Source organism: Salmo salar, chromosome 03 (assembly GCF_965601325.2).
Source record: "Salmo salar chromosome 03, fSalSal1, whole genome shotgun sequence".
NCBI lineage: Eukaryota > Metazoa > Chordata > Actinopteri > Salmoniformes > Salmonidae > Salmo > Salmo salar.
The window spans coordinates 73,099,807-73,126,458 of record NC_138293.1 but is presented as its reverse complement, the minus strand read 5'-3'; the positions used below and the strand labels follow the sequence as shown (position 1 = coordinate 73,126,458).

Below are 26,652 nucleotides of genomic sequence, written 5' to 3'. Positions count from 1 at the left end.
CGTCCAGGATAACCTCCCATGTCCAGGATGTCGGCTCCTCCTGGCCACGCTGCTTGGTCACTTGGTGGTGGGATCTTCTGTTACGATCATCTGAAGAACTGGACCAAGGTGCAGCGTGGTAAACGTACATCTTTCTTTTATTAGATGAACACCAACACAACAACAAAATACAAAACCGACCGTAACGTTCTGCAGGCTTCACAGAAGCTATACTAAAACAAGATCCCACAATCACAGGTGGGAAAAAGGGCTGCCTAAGTATGATCCCCAATCAGAGACAACGATAAACAGCTGCCTCTGATTGGGAACCATACTAGGCCAACAAAGAAATAGAAACAGATATGCCCACCCAAGTCACACCCTGACCTAACAAAATAGAGAAATAAAAAAGGCTCTAAGGTCAGGGCGTGACAATTATTGTTTCCATAGATACAGAATGATAGGGTAGAGTTATTATATATTATATCATTTGCGTCACTTAAGGCACAGCACGTTCTAAACCGAAGTTGGATGATTACAAACTCAAACATATTAGTATCTAATACTGTAACAACCCATCAAAATTCATAGGTTTGTTGTTGAGCCGAAACTGTGGTGACTGTTTGACTTCTTCTTTTTATCAATATGAAATGTTTGACTATTTCAGCTTTTGTTGTTTCGGAGTTAATGTGAATGTTTCAAGAAAAACAGGAGTGGTTTTTGCAGTGGGCTTTTATTTTATGTACAGGATATTATGGTAGTGTAACAATTAACATAAAATATGTTACATTAGGGCTTAATCGACAATATCGTCTATGATGATTAATGAGAAATTTAAGAAGTATTTTAGGTTCGATTTTTACGAGATAGCTTACATTTAAGTGCAACTCCATCCCAAGTGCACATCTCACCTGCTGTCTTGCTGATCAGAAGTATTGATGTACATGGATGAAATACATAACATAAGTTCATATCGACCCAATGAGATATCTTTTTTAAAGTGTTGTTTTAGAATACTCTGCTGTATTTGACCAGAACACAAGAACAGGTGAGTAGCTCATATTGAATGTTTTGACCAGGCATTGTTGAAGTGAAAGAGTTCCTCTGCCGACAGGTGCTCCTGAATATTCATTCGCAGTGAGCCCTTACCGATTCTAATCACTGTCAATATGTGCACACTTTGCAACTGTCAACCATTCAGAAACAAAATATGTCCCTGCCCCAACTGCTTGTGGATATTTGTGATGCAGGTACCAAAACAGAGAGTGCTCTTCAACTGAGCTTTGTGTTTAGGAGGTACAGTGAGGACACTTGAGAACTCTGAAGCACCCAGCTCACATGCCTCAGCAATACACTGGTGGAGCATACTGTCATTCATTACAAATCTTCCCCTTTTCCCACCCAAACTCAGTTGTACTACAGTCTGCCATGTAGTAGCTTGATAAGAATGGCTGTTAATCTCTGTAGTATTTTCTTAATAACCTAGGCCTAAATTAATTAAAATTTTTCGAGAAGACTCAAACTGGAGTTTATTGGCATTTCTTACGAACTGTATTTACAATCAAGTATAAGATATACTGTACCTTGGCAGATTTGGGGATTTAACGTGCCCTATCTGTAGAAAGGATTAGAGCACGCTTGCTGGTTTAAACAGTGGTCTTGGCACAGCACTGGGGCCTGTATTGTATCATGAACTGGGACGAGAGAAGGTCAGAGCCAATGCCAGTCCCAGGGCCGACTGACTCATCACTCTTATCACAGTTTAACCCTCTTTCACTGTATCTTGATTGGTCACTCTTATGTGGAACATCACTTCAACCCCGGAGCAAAGGCTTTATCTATGATTCCTTATCATCTTCAACTCCACCTCTCTATCTCTCACACTCTCGCTCCCTCGCTCGCTCTCTTATTCTTTGTCTCCTGTTTCCCTGTCGGTTTCCCCTTCCTCCTACTCACCTGATATGGGAAACGTGTAGAAGGCCTCACCCAGTCACTCAGCAGGCTGTAACAGCAAGACATCTGGTCAAAACAAACGATGACACATCCACACTTTACTCAATTGACGTAATTCATGATTTGATCACTTTTCTATAAAATGTGGAATGTTTTTCAGAGGCAACCCACACACTATCTAGAGATAATCACCACTGTTAATCAGTGAAAGGCAAGTCATTTGACTTTACACTGCATGGTGTAAAATGGTTTATCACTAATTGTCAGTGTTTGTCAGTGATACACATAGGATGGCATCATGGCAGCGATGTTACATTTAGTGCTGTTACTAAAACAACTGTACAGTATCATTTCACATTGGCCTACTTGGCATGGTACTTATTCAAACTTAGTTTGAAATACTGTATATTATGATAGCATCTTACGGCCTTTATATGAATAATTTGCAGTAATTAAAGTATTGTAAGTAATATGGTTGTTTTCTACATTTCTGTGTTGTCAATTGGCCCCACAGAGTTCAGAATGAAGGATGTTGAAGAAGTCTACATGGAACCACACTTGTCCTTGAAGGTTCTCCTCCTCTTCCTCCTCCTCATTATGTCATATGAGTCAAACAGTGTTTGTTAAATTTGACTGAGGTACATAAAGTAGCTTGGGTTCCCTCTGCAAATATTGACCTGAATGAGGAACGTGTAAGACATTTAGAGTACTTCCGAGAAGGGCTGAACATTAACAGTGAAAATTAAATATGAATCTGTACGTTATATATAATTTATTTATTTTACATGTGTATTTTATTCATAATTTTTTACTTGTATTTTAAGTGTAATATACAGTATAATAATCCTCTAGAGTATGACCTTTCCTCACACAGTGCAGGTCCTAATCCAGGCACTGGCCATCTCCCGTCTGGACTGCTGTAACTCTCTGTTGGCTGGGCTCCCCGCTTGTGCCATTAAACCCCTGCAACTTTTCCAGAACGCCACAGCCCTTCTGGTGTTCAACTTTCCCAAGTTCTCCCATGTCACCCCGCTCCTCCGTACACTCCATTGGCTTCCAGTCAAAGCTCGCATCCACTACAAGACCATGGTGCTTACCTACAGAGCAGCAAGGGGAACTGCCGCTCTCTACCTTCAGGCGATGCTCAAAACCTACACCCCAACCCAAGCACTTTATTCTGCCACCTCAGGTCTCTTGGCCGTCCCACCCCTACGGGAGGTCAACTGAAGATGTGTCTTTTCCTACTAGTCTTTTCCTACTAGCACTGACTTTGCTGATAACTTATTTATTGAGGAGAAAATGTTCTCACTACGACTGAAATATGTGTTTGTCTCACCTAGCTATCTGAAGACGAATGCACTGTAAGCAACAGTAAGTTGCTCTGGATAAGAGCGTCTCCTAAATGACTAAAATGTAAAACATGTAAAAATGTCTAAGGTTCTCGTTGCACTGACAAACTGTGCTAGACTATTTTCAGTAAGATTTAAGGGGAAATTTGCCAGGCGTCTCCTGGTGAGTCGTTTTAGGAGGAACAAAGTGGACATGAACTCAAAGGTGCCGGTAATCATTGAGTCCATCAAAGGCCCTGAGCGCTGAGCACTGTCAGGGAGCCCTGGATGCTCCAGTCCCTCAGTGTGCTGTCCCCCCTCCCCCCTCTTCCCCCTGCCACCACACAGGGTAATAGCTTCCAGGAGCGGGCTGCACACGCGCGCCCCACTGGGCACGGCCACCCACTTCCCTCAGTGGGTCTGACCTCTGACCCCTGCCCTCCTGCTGTTCCTGCTCCCATTACACCTCTGTACTTTACTCTCACCGCTGCCTTCTTCATCTCCCCTCACACTCAGATATTAACAACACATTTCTGGGAACACCTTGAAGTCAGAGGTGGCAGAGTTTTTGGGCAGAGGATAGAGATCTGGAGAAGACAATTTTTGTTGTATTCTTGTTCAAGTCACATATTGTTATTTGCAGTGTTGTCTAATGGGATTGCATTATCAAGCCTCTGTTTCTATGAGATAATCTGTGGGTAGACAGTGTTTAAGGTTCAGCATGGTCCTGCTGATGGCAGATTGCAACTAGAAAATATTTTTTCCCAGTGCCCGTGGCACAGAAAGGCATTGGAAATAAAAGCATAGGTATTCCTGCTATTACATGCCTTCACATATAACATAGCCTGAGATCAAAGTCTATCAACACATTACAGTCTCAGCCACGTCAAAAATCGAATACATGTCCTTCTTGTGAGCAATGAAAATAACCAGCACCTTATGCATAAGTAATGCCAGAAAAAGGCATTGTATGAAAGGGCCGGTCCGGTTTTCAGCGAGACCCATTCCCATTAGTTCCAGAGGCGAGTCACAGCTTACATCGCCTTATGTTTCCTCCGTGTTGTCATTCTCAGCATATTTTATAATGGATTAAGATATTTCCTTCGTACACAGGAAAACCCTGATAATGAGAGTTATCGTTCTTTATAATTTGCACCACTGATGATAATGGACTTCATTATGTCCCTCTTCCACTAAGCTGTCACCCTGAACACATTTAAATTAGCCAGCCCAGAACAGATCTTAAACCAAGATTATTCTTTCATTCAAGTCGCCATTTGGAGCCATTTTGATTCCTTTTAATACAGCGCCTTTTCACTCCAGTGAGCAGCAGCCCTGTTTATTTGACTGTCACAACATTATAAATCACTGGCAGCTCTCGAAGCAGTGACCAGAGGGAAGAAAAGTCACCTACAGACAGACAGGGGAATGTAGCGGTGCAAAGGCAAGCTCACTGACTAGGAACAGGGAAAGATGGAGTCTTTACCAAGGGCCCAAGGGAGTCAGTGACGGGGACCATACTGTGCCTTATTCAATGAAGATAATGAATGATATTGGATGCATAATTAAGGGCACTGTGTCGTGTGGTGTTGTGTGGTGTTGAGTTCATTTTGCCCTGGCCTCAGGATGGAACCATGCAGACTTGAAAACAGTGAGGAATACAGTTGGGTGATGGGAGGCGGTCTTTTGTCAATTCTGATACCCAAAGTAATTGTATTACACATATTATTTGGTGGAAGTGAAACTTGTTCATTCTGACCTGGTTTTATTTTTAATTTGCTGAATGTGGATAGTTGTACAGGAAGTTGCACAGTGTTCTTGTTAGGCCAAACACTATTATTGTAACAATCCTCTAACTTGTGTGGTATCACATTATTACTGTTCTATTGTATTGTTGAACCTGTTTCTGCTCACCTGTTTTGGCCACACTACTAGGTTCTGAGGATGGCTGCGAGGCTGTGCCTGTGGGAAGCATGTTAACTGTTGTATTGACTGATGGAAAGGCTCCAGGCTGCTATCCCTGGAAAGGTGTAATTTGTGAAGCTCGGGAGCCTGCAGCATCTGCATTAACACCTTGGCTGTGGCGTCTCCCAGGGCCCAGGAGCCGAGGACAGTGCCTTCCCTTCACACCTCGTTACTCCTGTTCCCTCCCCTGACCTTCCCCTGCCTGCAGGCACAGTGCACACACCCCTGGAGACAGCAGACCAATCAGGACCTCTGCTCTGAGTGAGTCTGTACACTCCCTCCCCAAACACACTCACTGTCACTGTCATACTCTCCATCTCAGAATGGGCTTATTGTCACCAGAACCCAGCATTGTCCTCTCGTCATTGCCCTCTTGTATCAGGCAAAAGTGGTTTACTTGACGTTTGATTCGTTCTGAATGGTTTCCAATGTGACCTTGCAGAGCGCCAGGCAACTCCAAGGCCTTTAGACAAAAGTGTTGCATTTCATGTTGGTTATTGAAAGATTGTTACCTGAATGCTAAGTAATGGTCGATCATTTCAGACGACTGGTTCAGACTAGTTTGCCTTGAATACGCCGGGGCTTGAGAAGGAAAATGGAGTCCTCTAGGTGTAAAGGAAAAAGGTGGAAGGTAAATTTGCTGTGGTTTGTCTCTGCTGCTCCTAGCCTGAAACCTGGATGTTCACCTTGACTGGGTCATTTATTTTGCCACAGTCTGTCTGAGTCACCTGGCACTCTGAGATTTGAGGGACTCAGAACAATTACATTTAGCCTTCATGGAGTGACGACACCAGGGCTGCTAAAAGTCACCATATATTTAACTTTAATTCTCCGGCCCAGTCTCAGAGGTCACACTGAGTAAAGATACAAGTATTTTGGTCACATAAGAGTAATTGAAGAGAGCCTCAGCTCTGGATATTAATGACAGTCACACACTCACTCGTATTTTCTGGGATTAAAGGTCCAATAACGTCACAGTATTATTAACTCAAATCTACACACTAATAACAGCCTTGATAACACAACTTCAGCTCCAATCATACCCATGTTCCTCTGCTCCAGACCTCTATTCCTCCACCGTTTCCAGAACAAATCACAGGCCTAATGCGAGACACGGAGCCATGAGAAACATGTAAATGAGCCGTCTAGTCCGGCATTGTCCTCATCCGCTTCTTCCACCTTCCAACCTGGGAACACTGCGTCTAGACCTGACGACGAAGGAAGATGGGCTCAGGCCTGTCTGCCTGGGTATGTGTGTGTGTGGGGAGCCCAGCCGGAAGACTGGGAGAGTGGTGAGCGGCGAGCAGAGAAAAAACCTGTTACAGTGAGGGAAAAAAGTATTTGATCCCCTGCTGATTTTGTACGTTTGCCCACTGACAAAGAAATGATCAGTCTAAAATTTTAATGGTAGGTTTATTTGAACAGTGAGAGACAGAATAACAACAAACAAATCCAGAAAAACGCATGTCAAAAATGTTATAAAATTATATGCATTTTAATGAGGGAAATAAGTATTTGACCCCTCTGCAAAACATGACTTAGTACTTGGTGGCAAAACCCTTTTTGGGAATCACAGAGGTCAGACGTTTCTTGTAGTTGACCACCAGGTTTGCACACATCTCAGGAGGGATTTTGTCCCACTCCTCTTTGCAGATTTTCTCCAAGTCATTAAGGTTTCGAGGCTGACGTTTGGCAACTCGAACCTTCAGCTCCCTCCACAGATTTTCTATGGGATTAAGGTCTGGAGACTGGCTAGGCCTCTCCAGGACCTTAATGTGCTTCTTCTTGAGCCACTCCTTTGTGGCCTTGGCCGTGTGTTTTGGGTCATTGTCATGCTGGAATACCCATCCACAACCCATTTTCAATGCCCTGGCTGAGGGAAGGAGGTTCTCACCCAAGATTTGACGGTACATGGCCCCGTCCATCGTCCCTTTGATGCGGTGAAGTTGTCCTGTCCCCTTAGCAGAAAAACACCCCCAAAGCATAATGTTTCCACCTCCATGTTTGACGGTGGGGATGGTGTTCTTGGGGTCATAGGCAGCATTCCTCCTCCTCCAAACACGGCGAGTTGAGTTGATGCCAAAGAGCTCCATTTTGGTCTTATCTGACCACAACACTTTCACCCAGTTGTCCTCTGAATCATTCAGATGTTCATTGGCAAACTTCAGACGGGCATGTATATGTGCTTTCTTGAGCAGGGGGACCTTGCGGGCACTGCAGGATTTCAGTCCTTCACGGCGTAGTGTGTTACCAATTGTTTTCTTGGTGACTATGGTCCCAGCTGCCTTGAGATCATTGACAAGATCCTCCCGTGTAATTCTGGGCTGATTCCTCACCGTTCTCATGATCATTGCAACTCCACAAGGTGAGATCTTGCATGGAGCCCCAGGCCGAGGGAGATTGACAGTTCTTTTGTGTTTCTTCCATTTGCGAATAATCGCACAAACTGTTGTCACCTTCTCACCAAGCTGCTTGGCGAGCTGTAGCCCATTCCAGCCTTGTGTAGGTCTACAATCTTGTCCCTGACATCCTTGGAGAGCTCTTTGGTCTTCGCCATGATGGAGAGTTTTGAATCTGATTGATTGATTGCTTCTGTGGATAGGTGTCTTTTATACAGGTAACAAGCTGAGATTAGGAGCACTCCCTTTAAGAGTGTGCTCCTAATCTCAGTTTGTTACCTGTATAAAAGATACCTGGGAACCAGAAATCTTTCTGATTGAGAGGGGGTCAAATACTTATTTCCCTCATTAAAATGCAAATCAATTTATAACATTTTTGACATGCGTTTTTCTGGATTTTTTTGTTGTTATTCTGTCTCTCACTGTTCAAATAAACCCACCATTAAAATTATAGACTGATCATTTCTTTGTCAGTGGGCAAACGTACACAATCAGCAGGGGATCAAATACTTTTTTCCCTCACTGTAATTGGTCCAGTCTGGCTGGCCCCTGTCAGAGGAGGCCTTTCATGGCCTTTTCATGGCTTCCTCCTGGGAGAGCAGAGGAGGAGACTGCCGGCTCGTAATGAGGCACCGTACCTGGCTGCAGAGGGGGGACTCACGAGGGTCACTTGTGGGCAATTAGGAAGAAATAATGAGAGCTCTCTTTCTCTCTCTCTGTCTCCCCCCTCCTGCAACACACCTTTGAGAGAGGAGCGGGGGTTCATCAGACAACTTTTAGGGGATCCCGTGAGAGTGTGGCTCTAAGCTGGGAAGATAAAGTGGCATTGCAGGAAATGATCCAAAATGTGTCATCAACAGAAACTGTGGTGTGTCTGGCAAGCACGGATATATACATACAGTAACACAAGTACATATACATCGTCCTAAGTTCATACTCTTTAATATGTGCTTGTGTTATGTATGCTTGTCGAAGACGATGAACTTGAGACGGAGTTATCGTGACGTACATGCTCATGACACCGCCCATCCCAAAGGAGCTGAAGACGATTGATTTGATGAGCACCCCTGGTGCGTTCACGTCACAACTTTCTCCGAGCCGAACCCAATTTATCCCCAACCCAAGAAGTAAAAGGGATGAGGTGTGAGAGTGCCTCAAGACTAAGCCGAGGTGTATGGCACAGGGTCCATTATCCCCGGCTGGGACTTCCTGCTTTTCATGCAGCTCATGAGTTTCTCCTTGACTGACAGCATCTGTCTGGAGAGAGATTTTCCACTTCTCTGACAGAGATTGATGCCTCGCCTGTCCCCAGCTGTAATAGCACTCAATATCCACTGCACTTAATATCCAAATGGCAGCAAATCAAAATCACCTTCAGTCTGAGACACAGGGGTAAAACACCTCGGCTAAGTAATGCACCATATTTACATGCATACAGCCAATTCGTTTTAGGGGCGGGAGGTGATCAAGCATTTACATGCAGGCAGGGGGTTATCCATATGGAAGTCTATACACACCTCCAGAGTAATGGTGAAGTATACAGCAACACCTTAACAGGCTATGATTGTTCCTGCTTTTTTACTGGTGACATCAGCCAAGGAAATGGATTAATAAACAAATTGAAATGGCACAGAAGGCTGAGTAGTAGAGAGCTCTACTTGTACTTTAAGATTACATTTCTCATGCATTGGAATTAGAGGGAACATTTTCACGTTTGAACAAAGGCGTGTGAACGGTTCCTATTTGTTCTCGCTGATTTAACAGAGCATTAAACCCAGACAGAACCATCGTGTTGGATAGAATTTTTGCTCTGCCCTTGCAGTTCAAATAGTGTGTGTAACATCAAACTGTGCCAGTCCCAGAAAGTGAACCCATCGGCTGGGCGTATGTTCTTCCTTCCCCTACCACTGATGATTATCACTGATCCGTTCTTTCTTCTCTTGCCAGTGCAGTTCATATTGTTGCTGTAGTTGAAAAAATGTCCTCTTTGCTCATTCATGTGCTCTTTAAGAAAACTTGTGAAGTATTGGCAGCCATGTAACAGTGTGGTGATGTATTTTACACAACCTGGCCCACTCCAGGACATGTTGCACATTACACATTTTAGAAGTATAATGACACAATCTGTGTTTTATTTCTGTGTGTTTTTTTGTCAAACAGAATGAAGCATTGATGGCTCTGGCACTGAGTTGTGTGATATTGCTGGAAATGTGAAGTCAGACCGTGCTGTTGTATCATTGAGAAGGAACATAACCACTATGACTCCAGTGAAAATCCCTGCACTGTAAAAGCCCCATCTGTAGGCATGGCAAGACAGAATGTGTGTAAGGCTGTAAAAAATGAATGTGAGGATTGTAAGATGGCCAAGGGAGTCTGTTAAACTGATAGAAAATGTAAAGTGCTATAGTCATGGATGTAATACAGAATGATTGTCTCTCTCCCCTGTTTATTGGCTAGTGTATGGGGTGTAATGAAGATAAATGTTTGTCTGAGCCTGCGGGCCTGCTGCTTTGGTACTCTCCCTCCTTGGTACATACAGATGTGGACTCCAGACAGGCAGCAGCACCGAGAGGCCCTGTGCGAGGCCAGGGGAAAGGTCCTTGGGTGACTCACCTGGGTTTTATGCCTTAATGACTCCTTGTTACTCGCACAGCCATTTCCCAATTGCCAGCGGCACTTCCACCCTCTACGTCCATTAGGTGGAGGGAACACGGATCAATATGTGATGCAATTTCCCTGGGGAATGAGATGGAGCCAGGCTGCTTTAGTGTGGCTGCATGGGCTGCTCTCTCTCCCCCATCCCCCTGTCACTCCCTCCCTCCTCCCTATCTCCCCATCCCTCTCACTCCCTCCCTCCTCCCTATCTCCCCATCCCTCTCACTCCCTCCCTCCTCCCTATCTCCCCATCCCTCTCTCTCCCTCCCTCGCTCTGAACACACATCATTTTGGGAGTCTATTTCAGGTAGACGTTGTGAGTGGGAGAGGTGACGGGAATTGACTCATTCAATTATCTAATTGAAGTAAAATGTTATGCAGGCAGTCAGCATGTCAGTGGGTGCAGCAACAGCGACAGACAGTGCCTTGTCACAGACAGTGCCTTGTCACAGACAGTGCATTGTCACAGACAGTGCCTTGTCACAGACACTGCCCTACCCGCTCCGCCCGCCTCCACAGGAGTAGAATGAGTCATCGCTCCAACACCTACCTAGAGGCGTGGGACACAGCGTGGCAGCATTTGGTTCGCCTTAAGACCAAAGGTCAACATCCATTTTGTTATTTTAAGCTCATGTGTATATTCATGGTAAATGGACTGCAAATGTGCTTTAAGGACAACCAAGTCCATATTAGCACAGCTTTACTCACAGAGAATAAAGCAATAAAAAGATAGAACAGCTGTAAAATAGTCTTTCTCATTTGTTCCTTACTCATTGTTAACTTTTTGCATAGTTCTCTGCATTGTGTAATCCATTTCGCTGTTAGAAAACCATGATTATCTTCACTGATGAAGGAGTGTAGGTCTTTTGAGTCAATACAAAACACTCTGAGGATGTATAGAATTTACAAATACATTTTCTTTAGGCTGACTTGCCTAGTTAAATAAAAAAATATATACAATCATGGGGTTTTGATGAGTTATTTCAAGGCTCCAAATGTGTTGCTGACTTGTGTTTCCATGACAACAACATTTAAGATATACAGTATTTTCTACTTTGTGTGTCCTCTATTGTGTATTTGTAGAGACTGGTACAGTATGTGATCAATATATTCACCATAATAACATACTGACAAATCAAATGTTCGTTTTTATTCGATGTCTGGATAGGCAAGGCAATGCTATCAAAACATAGATAGTACATGTAATGACTTACCATGCCACAGCTTGATTCATTTTAGATAAGACATCGGAAAATGTACTCAATATACTAATATACTAATAATGTTGGTGATGTTGTTTTGTAGTTTTTTTATGCATATCCAGAAAGCAAATAAAATGTGCCCATGTTATGTGGCAGGACAAGGTTCATTGTTTTTCGACGAACAGATTGTCAATGGAAAATAATGGATACTATACGATTAGAAAGGTTAAAAATCATGTAAAACATCACAGCACATTTGAAAAATATATGGCACATGGAAACCAAACGAGGGTGGTCTATGGTGGGAAGGCTGAGAGGGGCTGAGGGTTTGGATTAAAAAGTTTATGTTTGGTAGTGTATTATTGTTATGTGACTGCCTTATATAAAAGTACCATGTATGTAAAATGTGTATGTAAAATGTGTATGCAAAATGTGTATGTAAAATGTATGTATATGTAGAAGAAAATTTGTAAAAAAACAAAGATATTTGTCCTCTGAAGAGGGGGGTTGGTGGAGGGGTAAAAAAATATATATATATATAAACTATAAAAAAAAAAAAACATTTCAGCACCCTGTCTTTGAAAGATCACAGATCTTCATTGTAAAGTGTTTAAACACTGTTTCCCGTGCTTGTTCAATGAACCATAAACAATAAATTAACATGTACCTGTGGAATACTTACAGCTTATAGACAGTAGGCAATTAAGGTCACAGTTATGAAAACGTAGGACACTAAAGAGGCCTTTCTAATTACTCTGAAAAACACCAAAAGAAAGATGCCCAGGGTCCCTGCTCATCTGTGTGAACGTGCCTTAGGCATGCAGCAAGGAGGCAATGTCCGTACTGTGAGACGCCTAAGACAGCGCTACAGGGAGACAGGATGGACAGCTGCTCGTCCTCACAGTGGCAGACCACGTGTAACAACACCTGCACAGGATCGGTACATCCAAACATCACACCTGCGGGACAGTTACAGGAAGGCAACAACAACTGCCGAGTTACACCAGGAACGCACAATCCCTGTATCAGTGCTCAGACTGTCCGCAATAGGCTAAGAGAAGCTGGACGGAGGGCTTGTAGGCCTGTTGTAAGGCAGGTCCTCACCAGACATCACCGGCAACAACGTCGCCTATGGGCACAAACCCACCGTCGCTGGACCAGACAGGACTGGCAAAAAGTGCTCTTCACTGATGAGTCGTGGTTTTGTCTCACCAGGGGTGATGGTCGGATTCGCGTTTATTGTCGAAGGAATGAGCGTTACACAGAGGCCTGTACTCTGGAGCGGGATCGATTTGGAGGTGGAGGGTCCGTCATGGTCTTGGGCGGTGTGTCACAGCATCATCGGGCTGAGCTTGTTGTCATTGCAGCCAATCTCAACGCTGTGCGTTACAGGGAAGACATCCTCCTCCCTCATGTGCTACCCTTCCTGCAGGCTCATCCTGACATGACCCTCCAGCATGACAATGCCACCAGCTATACTGCTCATTCTGTGCGTGATTTCCTGCAAGACAGGAATGTCAGTGTTCTGCCATGGCCAGCGAAGAGCTCGGATCTCAGTCCCATTGAGCACGTCTGGGACCTGTTGGATCGGAGGGTGAGGGCTAGGGCCATTCCCCCCAGAAATGTCCAGGAACTTGCAGGTGCCTTGGTGGAAGAGTGGGGTAACATCTCACAGCAAGAACTGGCAAATCTGGTGCAGCCCATGAGGAGGAGATGCACTGCAGTACTTAATGCAGCTGGTGGCCACACCAGATACTGGCTGTTACTTTTGATTTTGACCCCCCCTTCATTTAGGGACACATTATTCCATTTCTGTTAGTCACATGTCTGTGGAACTTGTTCAGTTTATGTCTCAGTTGTTGAATCTTATGTTCGTACAAATATTTACTCATGTTAAGTTTGCTGAAAATAAACTCAGTTGACAGTGAGAGGACGTTTCTTTTTTTGCTGAGTTTATATAGAGTAATAATAATGTTGGTAGTGTTGTTCGTAGTTCTGTTTATGCATATCCAGAGAGCAAATAGAATGTGCCCATGTTAAGGTTAATTGTTTTTCGGTGAACAGATTGCCAATGGAAAATCATGTTTGCAAGCAGTAGGTCTGTGCTCCGCCGGGTATCATCTCGGGTCAGTGATTTTCCCTTTACCTCGGAACGTTGGCTTTTGGAGTTAGCATTCGTTGCCGTGTAGATGGGAGAGAGAGGGGAAAGTGGTCCAGCGGGTGATCAGAAAGTCTGAAACTGGCCCTGAGAGAGTACGACTGTCAGAGAAAAACCACAACACTAAGGAGGAGAAGTAGTAATAGCAGTCCCCTGCCGAGGGACTGAACACTGAGCTCCCTCCACAAGTCTCCCACCACATCCTGTTTGGGAACACAACAACAGAACAGAACTTTTACAATCTACTAGCTTTTCTCTAAGTGCACGACAGTGGTAAGGGTTATCTAATGCACTTGTGAATACCCAGAGGGGGCAGGGGGATGTGGCGAACAATGAATTTGTTCCGATTGTGTCAATTATGTGTTGATTTGCCAGGAGATCTTTTAATGTTAATCTGTAGGTTGACTCCCTTTGATGTCGTGTCTAATCAACTCACCATGATAGGGTAGATGGGGTATGTTCCAGTGGTCACAGCCCTAAACTAGACTTTTCATACTGTCTCTCTCTCTGCCATGCTGCCTCTACCGAATGGCACACGGTTCCCAAAGATGAAAGAGCGGCATGGTAAAGCTGTCATTAAAAAGAGAACGAAGGCGAGGCACGGAGGGAGGGAGGCACGGAGGGAGGGAGGGAGGGAGGGAGAGTTCTGTGGTTTAGGATCTAACGAAGAGAGAGTTGAGTCTCTGGTGTTAAATAATTTACTTCTCAGTGATCAGACCCCTATTTAATTAGCCCTTGTTCTCCTGATATAATCAGGCCCCCATCGCCAGCTGAGGTGTTGGGCTGTGAATTAGGAGGGGGGGACTTATATGTTCCGCTGCTAAGTTACCCCGGGGGGGGGGGGGTTTGGGTAGAAGGCACAGGGACACACAGGGCCTGTTGGCTACAGCCTCAGTGACTGTGATAACTCTGTAAACAGGTCATGTCTACCACCTCTCATGTATCCACTTTACAGGTGTTAGCCTCCTTATTGCCCTCCCTCTAAACATGTTATACAAGCATGAATGGATGTGAATGTACATAGATCAATGTTGCCGACCCAAGTTGTTATTGAATGGAGGACATCTGGCTATCTTGCTGGGTATCACTGTGTTGTCTGATCCCTGTTCTCCTGCACATGATAGTGGGGTGCTCACGGTCAGTGCAACCAAGGATTTTGTTGCCCGCAGAGACCCGACCAACACCACCCTGCTCTCAGAGAGCCCATTGCTGTGCTGCTGCAGCCCAAAATAAATGTCTGAAGTGGAAAACCACACCTGATGGCCTGCTAGAGTTGGCTTTCAAGCCCCATGATGGTAGTCTGGAAGTCTTTGTACAAATCCATTTTCTGGAAAATGGGTTTATGATTAAAAAAAAAGAAAGGCCGGACATAAATCCAGACGATCCACTGTCCTTCGGTAAAAGCTACAGGTTCAGAGCCGTGGCGGTCGGTTGCGTTAAAGATGAGGGAGGACAATTGTTTTTTATGAGCATGGCCTTATTTCTATTACAGCATATTGGATGACTGTCATTCATATTCCATTTACCCAGCACAATGTGACATCAATAAGTTTAGGCTACTACATGATAATCACATTTTCCCTATACCCATCATGAGGTTTCTACAACCTAGCCTATGAATGAAAGTTTACAACGTTGAGAGAAATGTGAGTAATTAAGGTAACCGACATTTACACATTCAATACCGCCTTGCACACTCTGGCCTGCATCTAGCTGATCTAAGACGTAATCATTAGTCCAACAGTTACAAATGAGAGTTTCTATTGGACAAATTCAGGTATGTTTATTCCCGTTTTTTTCCGTTTGCTTCCGTTTAATAAACGTTTTCAACAGAATCAATGGAATGAATACACCCCTGATCACATGCAAACACAGTTCATTTTCATAGCAGCAACATACAAACAGCATGATCCCTTTGATTGTTGTATATACACTACCGTTCAAAAGTTTGGGGTCACTTAGAAATGTCCTTGTTTTTGAAAGAAAAGCACATTTATTGTCCATTAAAATAACATCAAATTGATCAGAAATACAGTGTAGACATTGTTAATGTTGTAAATGACTATTGTAGCTGGAAACTGCAGATTTTTAATGGAATATCTGCATAGGCGTACAGAGGCCCTGTCACACCCTGATCAGTTTCACCTGTCCTCATTGTCTCCACCCCCTCCAGGTGGCGCTTGTTTTCCCCAGTGCTTCCTGTCTCTCTGTCACTCAGTTTGTCTTGTATGTTAGTCAAGTCAACCAGTGTGTTTTTCCCTGTACTCCTTGTCTATTCTCTTTTTGCTAGTCTTCCCGGTTTTGACCCCTGCCTGACTCTGGACTACTTTCCTGCCTGCCTGATCATCCTGCCTGCCCTGACCTTGATTCTACCTGCCATTCGGTACCTTTTGGACTCTGAACTGGTTTTGACCCTTTTGCCTGTCCACGACCATTCTCTTGCCTTACCCTATTGGAATAATAAATATTGTAAGACTCCAACCATCTGCCTCCTGTGTCTGCATCTGGGTCTCGCCTTGTGTCATGAAACTGTTGTCCTGATTAAAGAAGCAATAAAACTGGCCTTCTTTAGACTAGTGAAGGGAGAAGTACACAGCGTTGTACGAGATCTTCAGTTTCTTGGCAATTTCTCGCATGGAATAGCATTCATTTCTCAGAACAAAAATAGACTGATGCGTTTCAGAAGGAAATTCTTTGTTTCTGGCCATTTTGAGCCTGTAATCGAACCCACAAATGCTGATGCTCCAGATACTCAACTAGTCTAAGAAGGCCAGTTTTATATCTTCTTTAATCAGAACGACAGTTTCCAGCTGTGCTAACATAATTGCAAAAGGGTTTTCTAATGATCAATTAGCCTTTTAAAATGATAAACTTGGATTAGCTAACACAACATGCCATTGGAACATAGGAGTGATGGTTGCTGATAATGGGCCTCTGTACACCAAAAAATCTGTCGTTACAATAGTCATTTACAACATTAACAATGTCTACACTGTATTTCTGACCAATTTGATGTCATTTTAATGGACCAAAAATGTGCTTTTCTTTCAACAACAAGTGACCCCAAACTTTTGAATGGTAGTGTATATGCTTCCAAACTTGATTGGTAAGATTGTGATTCCTATTTCATTACTATGTCTCTTGGCAGGTCATTTGCCAATTTAGCAGACATCACAAACATTCCATGTCATAGATAGTTATGGAATATACATGTATGTCTGACTGATTTTGTTCATTGAATGGATCATTTTGCATGTGATGGCTCACACGATGAAAGAATGTTTAGAAGTTGTGACGAGTATGACCATTTCACTGAGAATCAACTGATCAGTTTTGGTCAGCAAGCCATGTGCATTTGTACTTACTCTTTTGCACACGTGCTATTTGCTTAAATAAGAAATTAAAATCTGGTGTGAACAAGAAACAAATTGTTCAGCGATTTGAACTTATTGTTTTGAAAAAGAGAATTGAGCCAAAGCTCTTGAGAAAAACTGTAACTAATGTACCGGCTGGTGATGTCACCAGGCAGTCCAAAACTCCATCCCACCAAAACGGGCTGTAATTTCAGGCGGTCTTTTCAGACAGCACTTACCCTAAAGGAAATTATCATAATTTTCACAATTTCACACTATTATTACAACCTCATAGTATGGAAATATACGCTGAGTGTACAAAACATTAAGGACACCTGATTTTTCCATGACATAGACTGACTAGGTGAATCCAGGTGAAAGCTATGATCTGTTATTGATGTAATTTGTTAAATCCACTTCAGTCAGTTTAGATGAAGGGGAGGAGACAGGTTAAAGAATAATGTTTTACCGTTGAGACAGTTGAGACATGGATTGTGTGCCATTCAGAGGGTGAATGGACAAGACAAAATTTTTAAGTGCCTTTTAACTGGGTATGGTAGTAGGTGCCAGGTGCACCGGTTTGTGTTAAGAACTGCATCGCTGCTGGGTTTTTCACGCTCAACAGTTTTCCGTGTGTATCCACCAGCAGAGAGGGGAGGGCAGGTGGCCGTGGCGGGCATGGGGCCTTCGAGGGGGGCAGCAAGGGCCTCGGGTGGGAGGGCCAGGGCACCGGGGAGCTGCCGCGCTGGGCACGCCACAGTCCGGGCGAGGCATCCTGCCATCTGCCCTGTGGGAGCTGGCGTCCTGGGACCCTTTCGACATCTTGTAGAGTCCATGCCACGATGAATTGAGGCTGTTCTGAAGGAAAGGGGGGAGGTAGTGCAACTCAATATTAGGAAGGTGTTCCTAATGTTTGGTATACTTAATGCATATAAAGTACAGGAAAATCACATTTTTGACTGCACTGGGCCTTTAAGCTTGTCAGAAAGTGAGTGTAGCTGGTGCATGAAGTCAGGCGCAGGAGAGCAGAATGAGTGAGCAACATACTTTACTCAAATAAAGTAAAGGCACAAGGTAAACAAATACACTTGACCAATAACCAACGGTAAACATTACGCACGGGTGAACACAGCACCCGGAAAAACCAGCCATCATGAACCAAACTGAACATAGAAATAATCACGCACAACAAACATGGGGGAAACAGAGGGTTAAATACATGAACATGAAATTGGATAATGAAAACCAGGTGTGTAGAAAATAAAGACAAAACCAATGGAAAATGAAAGATGGATCAGCGATGGCTAGAAGACCAGTGACGTCGACCGCCGAACGCCGCCCGATCAAGGAGAGGGACCGACCTCAGCGGAAGTCGTGACAAAGCTGGAGTCGTGTGCTGCTGGCTCTGTGAGGAATCCCAGGTTTGATAAGCGCCGCGTAGAGGAGAAAATAAGAGAAAAGTGTGCTGTGTCCTGCCGAGGTAATTTGCCTTGGGCCTTAAAGTGCTTACTTATACTGCAGGGGGACTTATACACAAGAGCTGACATGGGAGACAAAGAGAAGATGGGGAGAACAGTGTGAGAAACTGGTCCAGTCACAATGGAGATTGGTGGCTTTAGCAGAGAGCGGGAGAGAGAGAGAGGGAGTGAGACTGAGGCATCAGGTAGGAGTAGGGGGTAGATTAGTGTTAACAGCCTACTGGTGTTAAAACAGCTGTTCTACTGTGGCACTATCCATCATAGCACCTTTTGCACACACACGCATGCACACGTACACACACATGCACGCTCAAGTGCTTGCACAGGGACAGACCGAAGCGCGCGCACACACACACACACACACACACACACACACACACACACACCTTTTCAAACCTACACAGACATACACACTCACACACCATGGCCTGTAACCATCACACTCTCCTCTCCAACCTCTCCTGGTTAAACTTAGGCCCATTTTTATAGGAATGCTGCTGTAGTGAAGTGTACAGTAAGCACCTGTGACGTGTGTGCCAAGAGCCCACACGTCAGCCAGAGTTGACAGCATGGCTGCCACATGCCTGAGGGCCCCGCAAATTTCCCCTCCATAATTGCATCCCATGTCAACCTGTGACAAGTCAGCCTCAACCAACGCTGGAGCGCACTAATCACCGGCCAGTCCTCCTCTCCTCCACCTCCTCTACCTTGTTGCTTATCACTCTCTCTCTCTCTCTCTCTCTCTCTCTCTCTCTCGCTATCTCTCACTACCTCTCTTTTTCCCTTCTCTCACTCACTCCCTCTCTTTTCTCTGTCTCCTACTTTAGCAGCCATTAAGTCTGTATTTGACTCATTTTCAGTTATTTACAAATCAAATTATTAAAAGAGGCAGCGACTGAAAATAATATCTGTCAATCTGGTCTCCCAGGACAACTGGCTGATGATTCATATTCTACCGGATGGTTCGTTGGAAATTTGGGTTAGATTTGGAAAGATAGTGACTGTAGAGCAATGTCACTGTTCATCACCGTACACCTGGGCTGATGGTAGAGTGTCTGTGTGTCCCTCTAGTATGTGTGTTGGCTTATGTTGTTTATGTCGATGTATTTGACTCCAATCTTGTCTGTGATTCTGTGTCTGCCTTTCTGCGTCTGTGATTCAATGTGTGTCTCTGTGCGTCTGTAATTCAGTGATTCAGTCTGTGTCTCTGTGCGTCTGTGATTCAGTGATTCAGTGTGTCTGTGCGCACAGTATGTTAATCAGTTATTCAGTGTGTGTCTCTGTGCGTCTGTGATTCAGTGTGTGTGTCCTGTGTGACATGGTTACAGTGCCTCCTGTCTTCCTCAGATTGAGGTGAGAGCAGCCAGGTGGGTCTGGGCATGTCTGGTGCCACGGTAACTGGATGTGATAGCTGGCCTCTGGGGATCTCTGCCTTAGAAGTGCTAAACGAGCCAAGCAGAGCAATCACTGTGGGTGTGTGTGTCCGTGTGTGTATCCGTGTGTCTGTGTTTGTGTGTCGGTCTGCAGTACTGTGTCTGTCTGCGTGTGTTTGTTGCATTTATCCCAGGACTAAATATACCCTAGAGGCTATGATGAGATAAAACCTCTATAAAGTATTAAATGTTGCCAGGTAACAAGGCTTTGTAGCGACAGATAAACACGTGGCCACTACCTGGCTCCAGGAGGATGATGCTAACCATTTGGTGGTGCTGTAGGGTCAGCTGCCCAAAGGGCTCCAGTCACAGGGCTGGTGACAAGACACACCGGGTTTGGGTGTGTTCAGGGTAAACTCCCCCCTCACCACCCTAACCCCTTATCTCAATGTGATTCTTAGCCTGGAGCTGCACCCCTGCCCACCCCCCCTCCCCCCAGATTGGAATTTAGTTAATTAAGTGAAGGAGGGAAAAATTGCCGAGGGTTCTCCCGCGAGAGGCGACATGTAGGGGCATGTGCTTGTGTGTGCTCTCTGTCCTCTTTAAACACCAGCAACCTGCCGAATGAAGCTTATGCATATAAAACAAAGCAAATCACTGTGTGTATGCGTATGTGTGTGTGCACATTTATTTATGCGTGTGTGTGTGTATTCAGTATTTGTGGGTACAGTGACTTGTTGCCGCGAGCCAGCAGAGGCCTCGGTGGTGGTGGTGAGAAAGTAGAGACCAGACAGGCAGGTTGGATGATGGTGATGGGGGGCCGAGAGGAGAGCCCACCCCGCCCCTCGCTGTACCGACCGAGGTGAATGCCAAGGAGTCTCAGAGCCACTCCATCAAGCAGGACCCCCCGGGGGAGCGCCAAGCCAATGAATTACAGATTAGATCATTGTTACAGGATCATAACAGTGATCTAATTGCCAATTTCTCTTTTTAATTGAATTTGGTGGAGTGAAGAGGACAGAGAATAGGATTCCAGGGACTTTGTGGGACGACGGAGGGAGCAGATTGGAGCTGGTGTGCTGGTGTGCCGGGCCCCATAGTTAATGAGGAAAAAAAGACTGAGCGTGACATTCATCGTCAAACTAAGCGTTACGGCGGAAAATGTCAAAACCAATATTCTTCCTAATGCTTCTTGTCCTGCTCATATGAGACATAGATGATTCCCTTGAGACATAGATGATTCCGTTGAGACGTAGATGATTCCTTTGAGACGTAGATGATTCCGTTGAGACGTAGATGATTCCCTTGAGACATAGATGATTCCTTTGAGACGTAGATGATTCCGTTGAGACGTAGATGATTCCGTTGAGACGTAGATGATTCCGTTAATATGTAGATGATTCCGTTAATATGTAGGTGATTCCGTTGAGACGTAGATGATTCTGTTGAGACGTAGATGATTCTGTTGAGCATAGATGATTCCGTTAATATGTAGATGATTCCGTTAATATGTAGATGATTCTGTTGAGACATAGATGATTCTGTTGAGACGTAGATGATTTTGTTGAGACGTAGTTGATTCCGTTAATATGTAGATGATTCCGTTAATATGTAGATGATTCTGTTGAGACATAGATGATTCTGTTGAGACGTAGATGATTCTGTTGAGACGTAGTTGATTCCGTTGAGACGTAGATGATTCTGTTGAGACGTAGTTGATTCCGTTGAGACGTAGATGATTCTGTTGAGACATAGATGATTCCATTGAGACAGATGATTTCGTTGAGGCATAGATGATTCCATTGAGCACAATCTGGAGGAATATTGAATCTACAGCATGATAACATGTGTTGTCATTGTCAGGACGTCATTAAATCAGTTTTTCAATCAAACACAAACTCTGAATCCTTCCACTCACATGACTGCCCTCAATTCTCCATTTAAAATGTTGATGATCAATCTTAACGGAGTACCCCTTGGCCAGGTCAGTGCTACAGTGCACACTGCCTCCTCTCACAGACGCTGCTGCCCTATCTATCCTACAGGCCTGGGATCAGTTTCAGTGTTGGCCCCCAGTGCTAATGGCCTTAATGGAACCTGTGGGGCGCTGTTCTGTGACTTGGGATGTGATAATTGCCATTTGCCTCTGTCTGTGTCCGTGGCCCCGCCACCCCCAGCGCTGCACAGCCAACCCGACTCTAAATGAGCTTGCCACCGTTTTCTGATTACTGCCCAGTTAAATAAGATGAGATAAGTTAGAACCACATCTCTCCCCGAGCCGAGCTTGAGAGCTGACAACTCCCATACATCTGCCAGCCAGGGCTATGGTAATTGAGATGGGGTTGGGGGAGGAGTGATTTGTGTGCTTGTGTGAATATTCTCTCTCTCTGTGTGTGTGTGTGTGTGTGTGTGTGTGTGTGTGTGTGTGTGTGTGTGTGTGTGTGTGTGTGTGTGTGTGTGTGTGTGTCTGGGTCTGCGTGTGCACAATCATTTTTGTGTGTGTTTATGTATGTGTGTGTGTTTTGGAGCTGAGGGTGGTGTGGAGGGATGGGGGATACCTACCTCTCTCTCTCTCTCTCTCTCTCTCTCTCTCTCTCTCTCTCTCTCTTTCTCTCTGTTGTTGTACAGTACCTGTCATTGATGAGAAGCCAAGGAGAAGCTTCAGCTTGAAGCTGTCATCGGCCCTCTGTATCTGTCTGCCTCCCTTTATCACTTCCCCCCTCATTTCTCCACCTCTTCTTATTTATCTCCCTCCCTCCCTCTCTCTGTCCCTGACTGTGATGTGGATGCAGCGTGTGAGCAGCAGCCAGTGAGCGTGCCTACGTTAGCAGTGTGTGCTGTTGGAATCCATGCAGCGGCTGACTGTACTGCCTCTTAAATAGGAGCAAACAGACTCATCGCTCGTGACTCTGACACCACTGAGACCAACGCTCCCTCTCCCGGACTGACGGGCCAATCGCAGGACACCCCTCACTCTCTGTCTCTCTCTCTCTCTCTCCCTCTGATTCTCTCTCTCGCATTCATTCCTTTGCTCTCTATCTCTCTCTCTGTCTGTAGCTAAGTCTCTCTACCACACCTCGTCCAGAGCAGAGGAACAGAAAGCCCCCTGCCCAGCCCAGGGATAGCCAGACCGCTGAGAGGATGAAACTCTGACAAGCCGACAGACCGCAGGGAAACGAGCACAACTGTGAGTACAACAGTCCTTTCACCTCTCAGTCACAGGGACTTAACGCTGACACACACACACACACACACACACACACACACACACAAACACATACATAGCTACCTAACATGATCCTCTTATGTGCTGTGCCTTTGTCTCAGGCAGACTATTTTAGTAAGGGAAGTGTAGGAGTGTGTGTATGTGGAATTGAGTGTTAGTATGTGCCTTAGATGTATTTGTATAGCATACTTTTACTGTATCACTGTATACAATATTGATACTTGCACTCTTTATACTATCTACACTATTCTCTGACTCACTGTCATACATGTGATGATACATATGGAACAGGATTCTTTTAGCTTGGATGATTCCAGCAATAGTGGTGAGAGTATTTTGACAGATCTTTAATAATGTTAGAAACTGAGGTCAGACACTGTGTTCAATGTCTCTCTAATGCTTTGGGGATTTCTCTGCTCTTGCTGTCTCCTTCTATTGGCAATAATGGCATGGTGAAAAACACATCAGGGTAGCAGACCCCTTTTATCTCATATCTTAAACGTCTAAGCTGGTATAAGCCAATAGATGCCTAGGGGTGAAAAAATGGGCGTACATTCTTTCAACCGCTGAAGAATCCCAAGCAATTCCACTGCTTATTGTTTAGTGCTCAGCTAGGGGATGTCTGGGCTGGGTGCAGATCTGTACTGATGTGACACACGGTTTTTTGATTATGCTTCTGGTTCATTTCTGGCTGAGGCGATTTCCTATTTCCTTCTCCCATTTGGAGCAGGGTGAGTATAATGTGATAGCGGCTGACACGCGGGGTAATGCCGTTCGGAGGACACAGATTGCATTTCCCCTGGAGAATACTCCTGCTGTATTAAAGACACAACAAGGCTGCTCTGCACTTGTCATCAGCTCCAGTGGTAATGCAGGCAGGGGAGAGACAGGCGTGGTGTCTACAGCCCTACTCTCCTTTAAACACATCCAATTGGCCCTAATGCCACAGTCTGACTCACAGGAGCATGCTTGGGATGGGGAACAGCTTACAGTTTACATCACATGTGTTAAGGTGTTATGCCCGGGCTTTTCTACTCCAGCTTTAACAAAAGGGACAAGAACTGGAATTCCCATTGACAGTTTAAAGTTTGTGTGTACCATGGGCCCATGCATGTATTCTCTGTCCAAAATGTGTTTAGGTTGGACTACAGTATCCTGTTACAGGATTATAATGAATCTATATTTAATGGTCCTCTTCTAAGATCTTGAGAATGTAAACTAACTGATGTAGAATAGGTGTGTTGTATTGACACACATGACCAGGTTAGGTCTTTACATGTTGTTGAGGAAATCTACATTTAACCATAGACTCAAAACGGTTTACATTTCACATGGCATAGAAAGTGTCAACTAATCCTAGAAGTGTCAACTAATCCCAGAATCATTTGACTGTGAGAGAGCACTTAGATGTCATGCACATGTTTGGCATGTAATGAACTCTCCCAGAAAGAATGCATACAGGGAAAGAACTGAGAGATCAGAGATCGATGACTCCAAGGACAGAGCGAGAGAGAGAGAGAGAGAGAGAGAGAGAGAGAGAGAGAGAGAGACTCACTTCCCTTTTCAGCATGTCCTGAAAAAAGGCCTGAACCCAGTGTTTTTGGTAAACTTCACAGAAGCATCCTCTTTTAGAAAAAACAACAACAACATCTCTTCCTCAGTGTGTGCTTTGTTCTTGCAAGGCCCCACTTTACCTCCCACTTATGTGACAAGGAGGGCGTAGGATCAATACCTATCAAAGGCCCTAACGTCTGAGTGGCCTACATAACACAGCCACCAGAGCTCTGCCTCTGAAAACCCAAAGAAAGTTACCTGAGACATCCTCAGAGGTACAGTATGATATTCAGAACACCAAGAGACTGCCCAAAAATACCTCCCGACAAGAGAGTCATTTAAGCTTTCTCAATTAATATAACTTTCATTTTGGAATTTGCCTGCAGCTTTCATGCACAATTCATAAGTTATATTACTGAGAAGTTGGTAATGTTCCTGGTAACACTAAGGCATTTTTCCCATTTCTTTTCTCCCTCATTATTTTCTTAGAGGAAGATGTTTATAGAAAGCAAATTGCTCTATGTGCTGGAAAACATTTAGTTGCATACATCAACATTCTTATAAGCAGACAGACTATCAAAAAGAAAGCTATTATGTATTCCTTCTTCAGCCTTGGGACATCATTTTCATAACTTGAGCTGTTATTAAAGCTCTTTGAAAGGCCGGTTAAAGGAAAAAGCCAATTTTTAAGTGAATGCCATTCTCTGTGTATTATTTATGTGTTCTAGCAGCATCTTCCATTTAAGCAATAAGGCACGAGGGGGTGTGGTATATGGCCAATATACCACGGCTAAGGGCTGTTCTTAGGCACGACGCATCGCCTGGACACAGCCCTTAGCCGTGATATATTGGCATATACCACAAACCCCAGAGGTGTCTTATTGCTATTATTAACTCGTTACCAACGTAATTAGAGCAGTTTTGCCATACCCGTGGTATACGGACTGATATACCACGGCTGTCAGCCAATCAGCATTCAGGGCTCGAACCACCCAGTTTATAGTAGTGATTAGATCACTGGTAACCGGTACCAATCATATTGGGTATGGCTGTGGTAGTCTTTTCACTCTCTCTAGGCTTAATTACACTTCATGCATGAGGAGCGTTGGTTGAGGGAGCGTTTTAGACCACGGCACAGTCAAACTAGATATGTCGGCCTCAAATCATTGGCTAGAAGTATTCAACCATGGCTGGATGTAAGGGAAAGTATATTCACGGGGTACATAAATGTTGCATTCTTGACTCGTTTAAACATTCAGATGTGCTGATTGAATTATTACTCACTCAGAAGGGTTCTGCTCTGCTCCTTGAGCTTTCCATTTATTTTCAGAATTCTCAAGCAGACCTTTGGGTATTGGGTATCAGCAATTACAAAACTTTTAATAAGCGGGCAACGGTATCTCCACATATGCCAACTTCTTACGGTATAAGTATAAGCTGCTGGGGATTGCTGTTAGGCCTACATGTTTTGCAAATATGTGCTAGCTTGATTTAGTTAATTTACCACTCGGTTTTCTCTCTCTGAGAATCATTGTATAGTAAGGTTGGTTCACTAGTGTTACTTTTAGGTTCCATAATAAATATTTGAATGTTATGTTTGACATTTTGGTTAAGATGGTATATTAGTCTCGCCCAGACAAGATGTATGGTTTACACACTTTCTGCAACAAAGCAATATGGTAAACAGAAACCGAAGGAAATTGTTATTTTCCACTGCCATAAGACAACAAAAACAGAATTGAGTTGTTTCCTTAACAGAGCTTTGAAAGGTAGTTTCTCTGCAGACCTCTGTGAATAATATGCTAATTATAGGGCAGGGAGCCACTGAGGAAATGAAAAGCATTACCATACAACTTCATTTGCAACATTTTGGAGGTCGCTTATCAGGAGGGAACAGAATTAGTTCTATCTCACAGAACAACTTCAATGTAGGCAGGAACATGCCCCAAAGTCTTCCCGGGCTCTGTCGTAAACATGCTCTATGACTACATTGTTTATTTAGTCCATTTCATTAGAAAGTTTAACGGGC

The 26,652-nt window shown here is 44.3% G+C and overlaps 2 protein-coding genes across 5 annotated transcripts in view; one reads left to right on the top strand and one right to left on the bottom strand.

The window, feature by feature from the left end:
* LOC106601381 (ectonucleotide pyrophosphatase/phosphodiesterase family member 7) overlaps positions 1 to 17,774 on the bottom strand; it is a 51,079-nt gene extending 33,305 nt beyond the window's left edge. Inside the window, exon 1 of the mRNA XM_082973119.1 lies at positions 17,609 to 17,774. Within this exon, the coding sequence (XP_082829245.1) occupies positions 17,609 to 17,774 (166 nt within the window). The remainder of the gene's footprint in view (positions 1 to 17,608) is intronic.
* Positions 17,775 to 22,622: 4,848 nt separating this feature from the next.
* LOC123741697 (RNA binding protein fox-1 homolog 3) overlaps positions 22,623 to 26,652 on the top strand; it is a 385,849-nt gene continuing 381,819 nt past the window's right edge. For 2 of the 4 annotated variants that reach the window (XM_082971473.1, XM_082971472.1), the window contains exon 1: positions 22,624 to 23,030. The gene's annotated coding sequence lies outside the window, so the exon portion shown is untranslated. Of the gene's footprint in view, positions 23,031 to 26,652 lie in introns of all 4 variants that reach the window. The other 2 variants (XM_082971477.1, XM_082971476.1) reach the window with 2 other exon arrangements.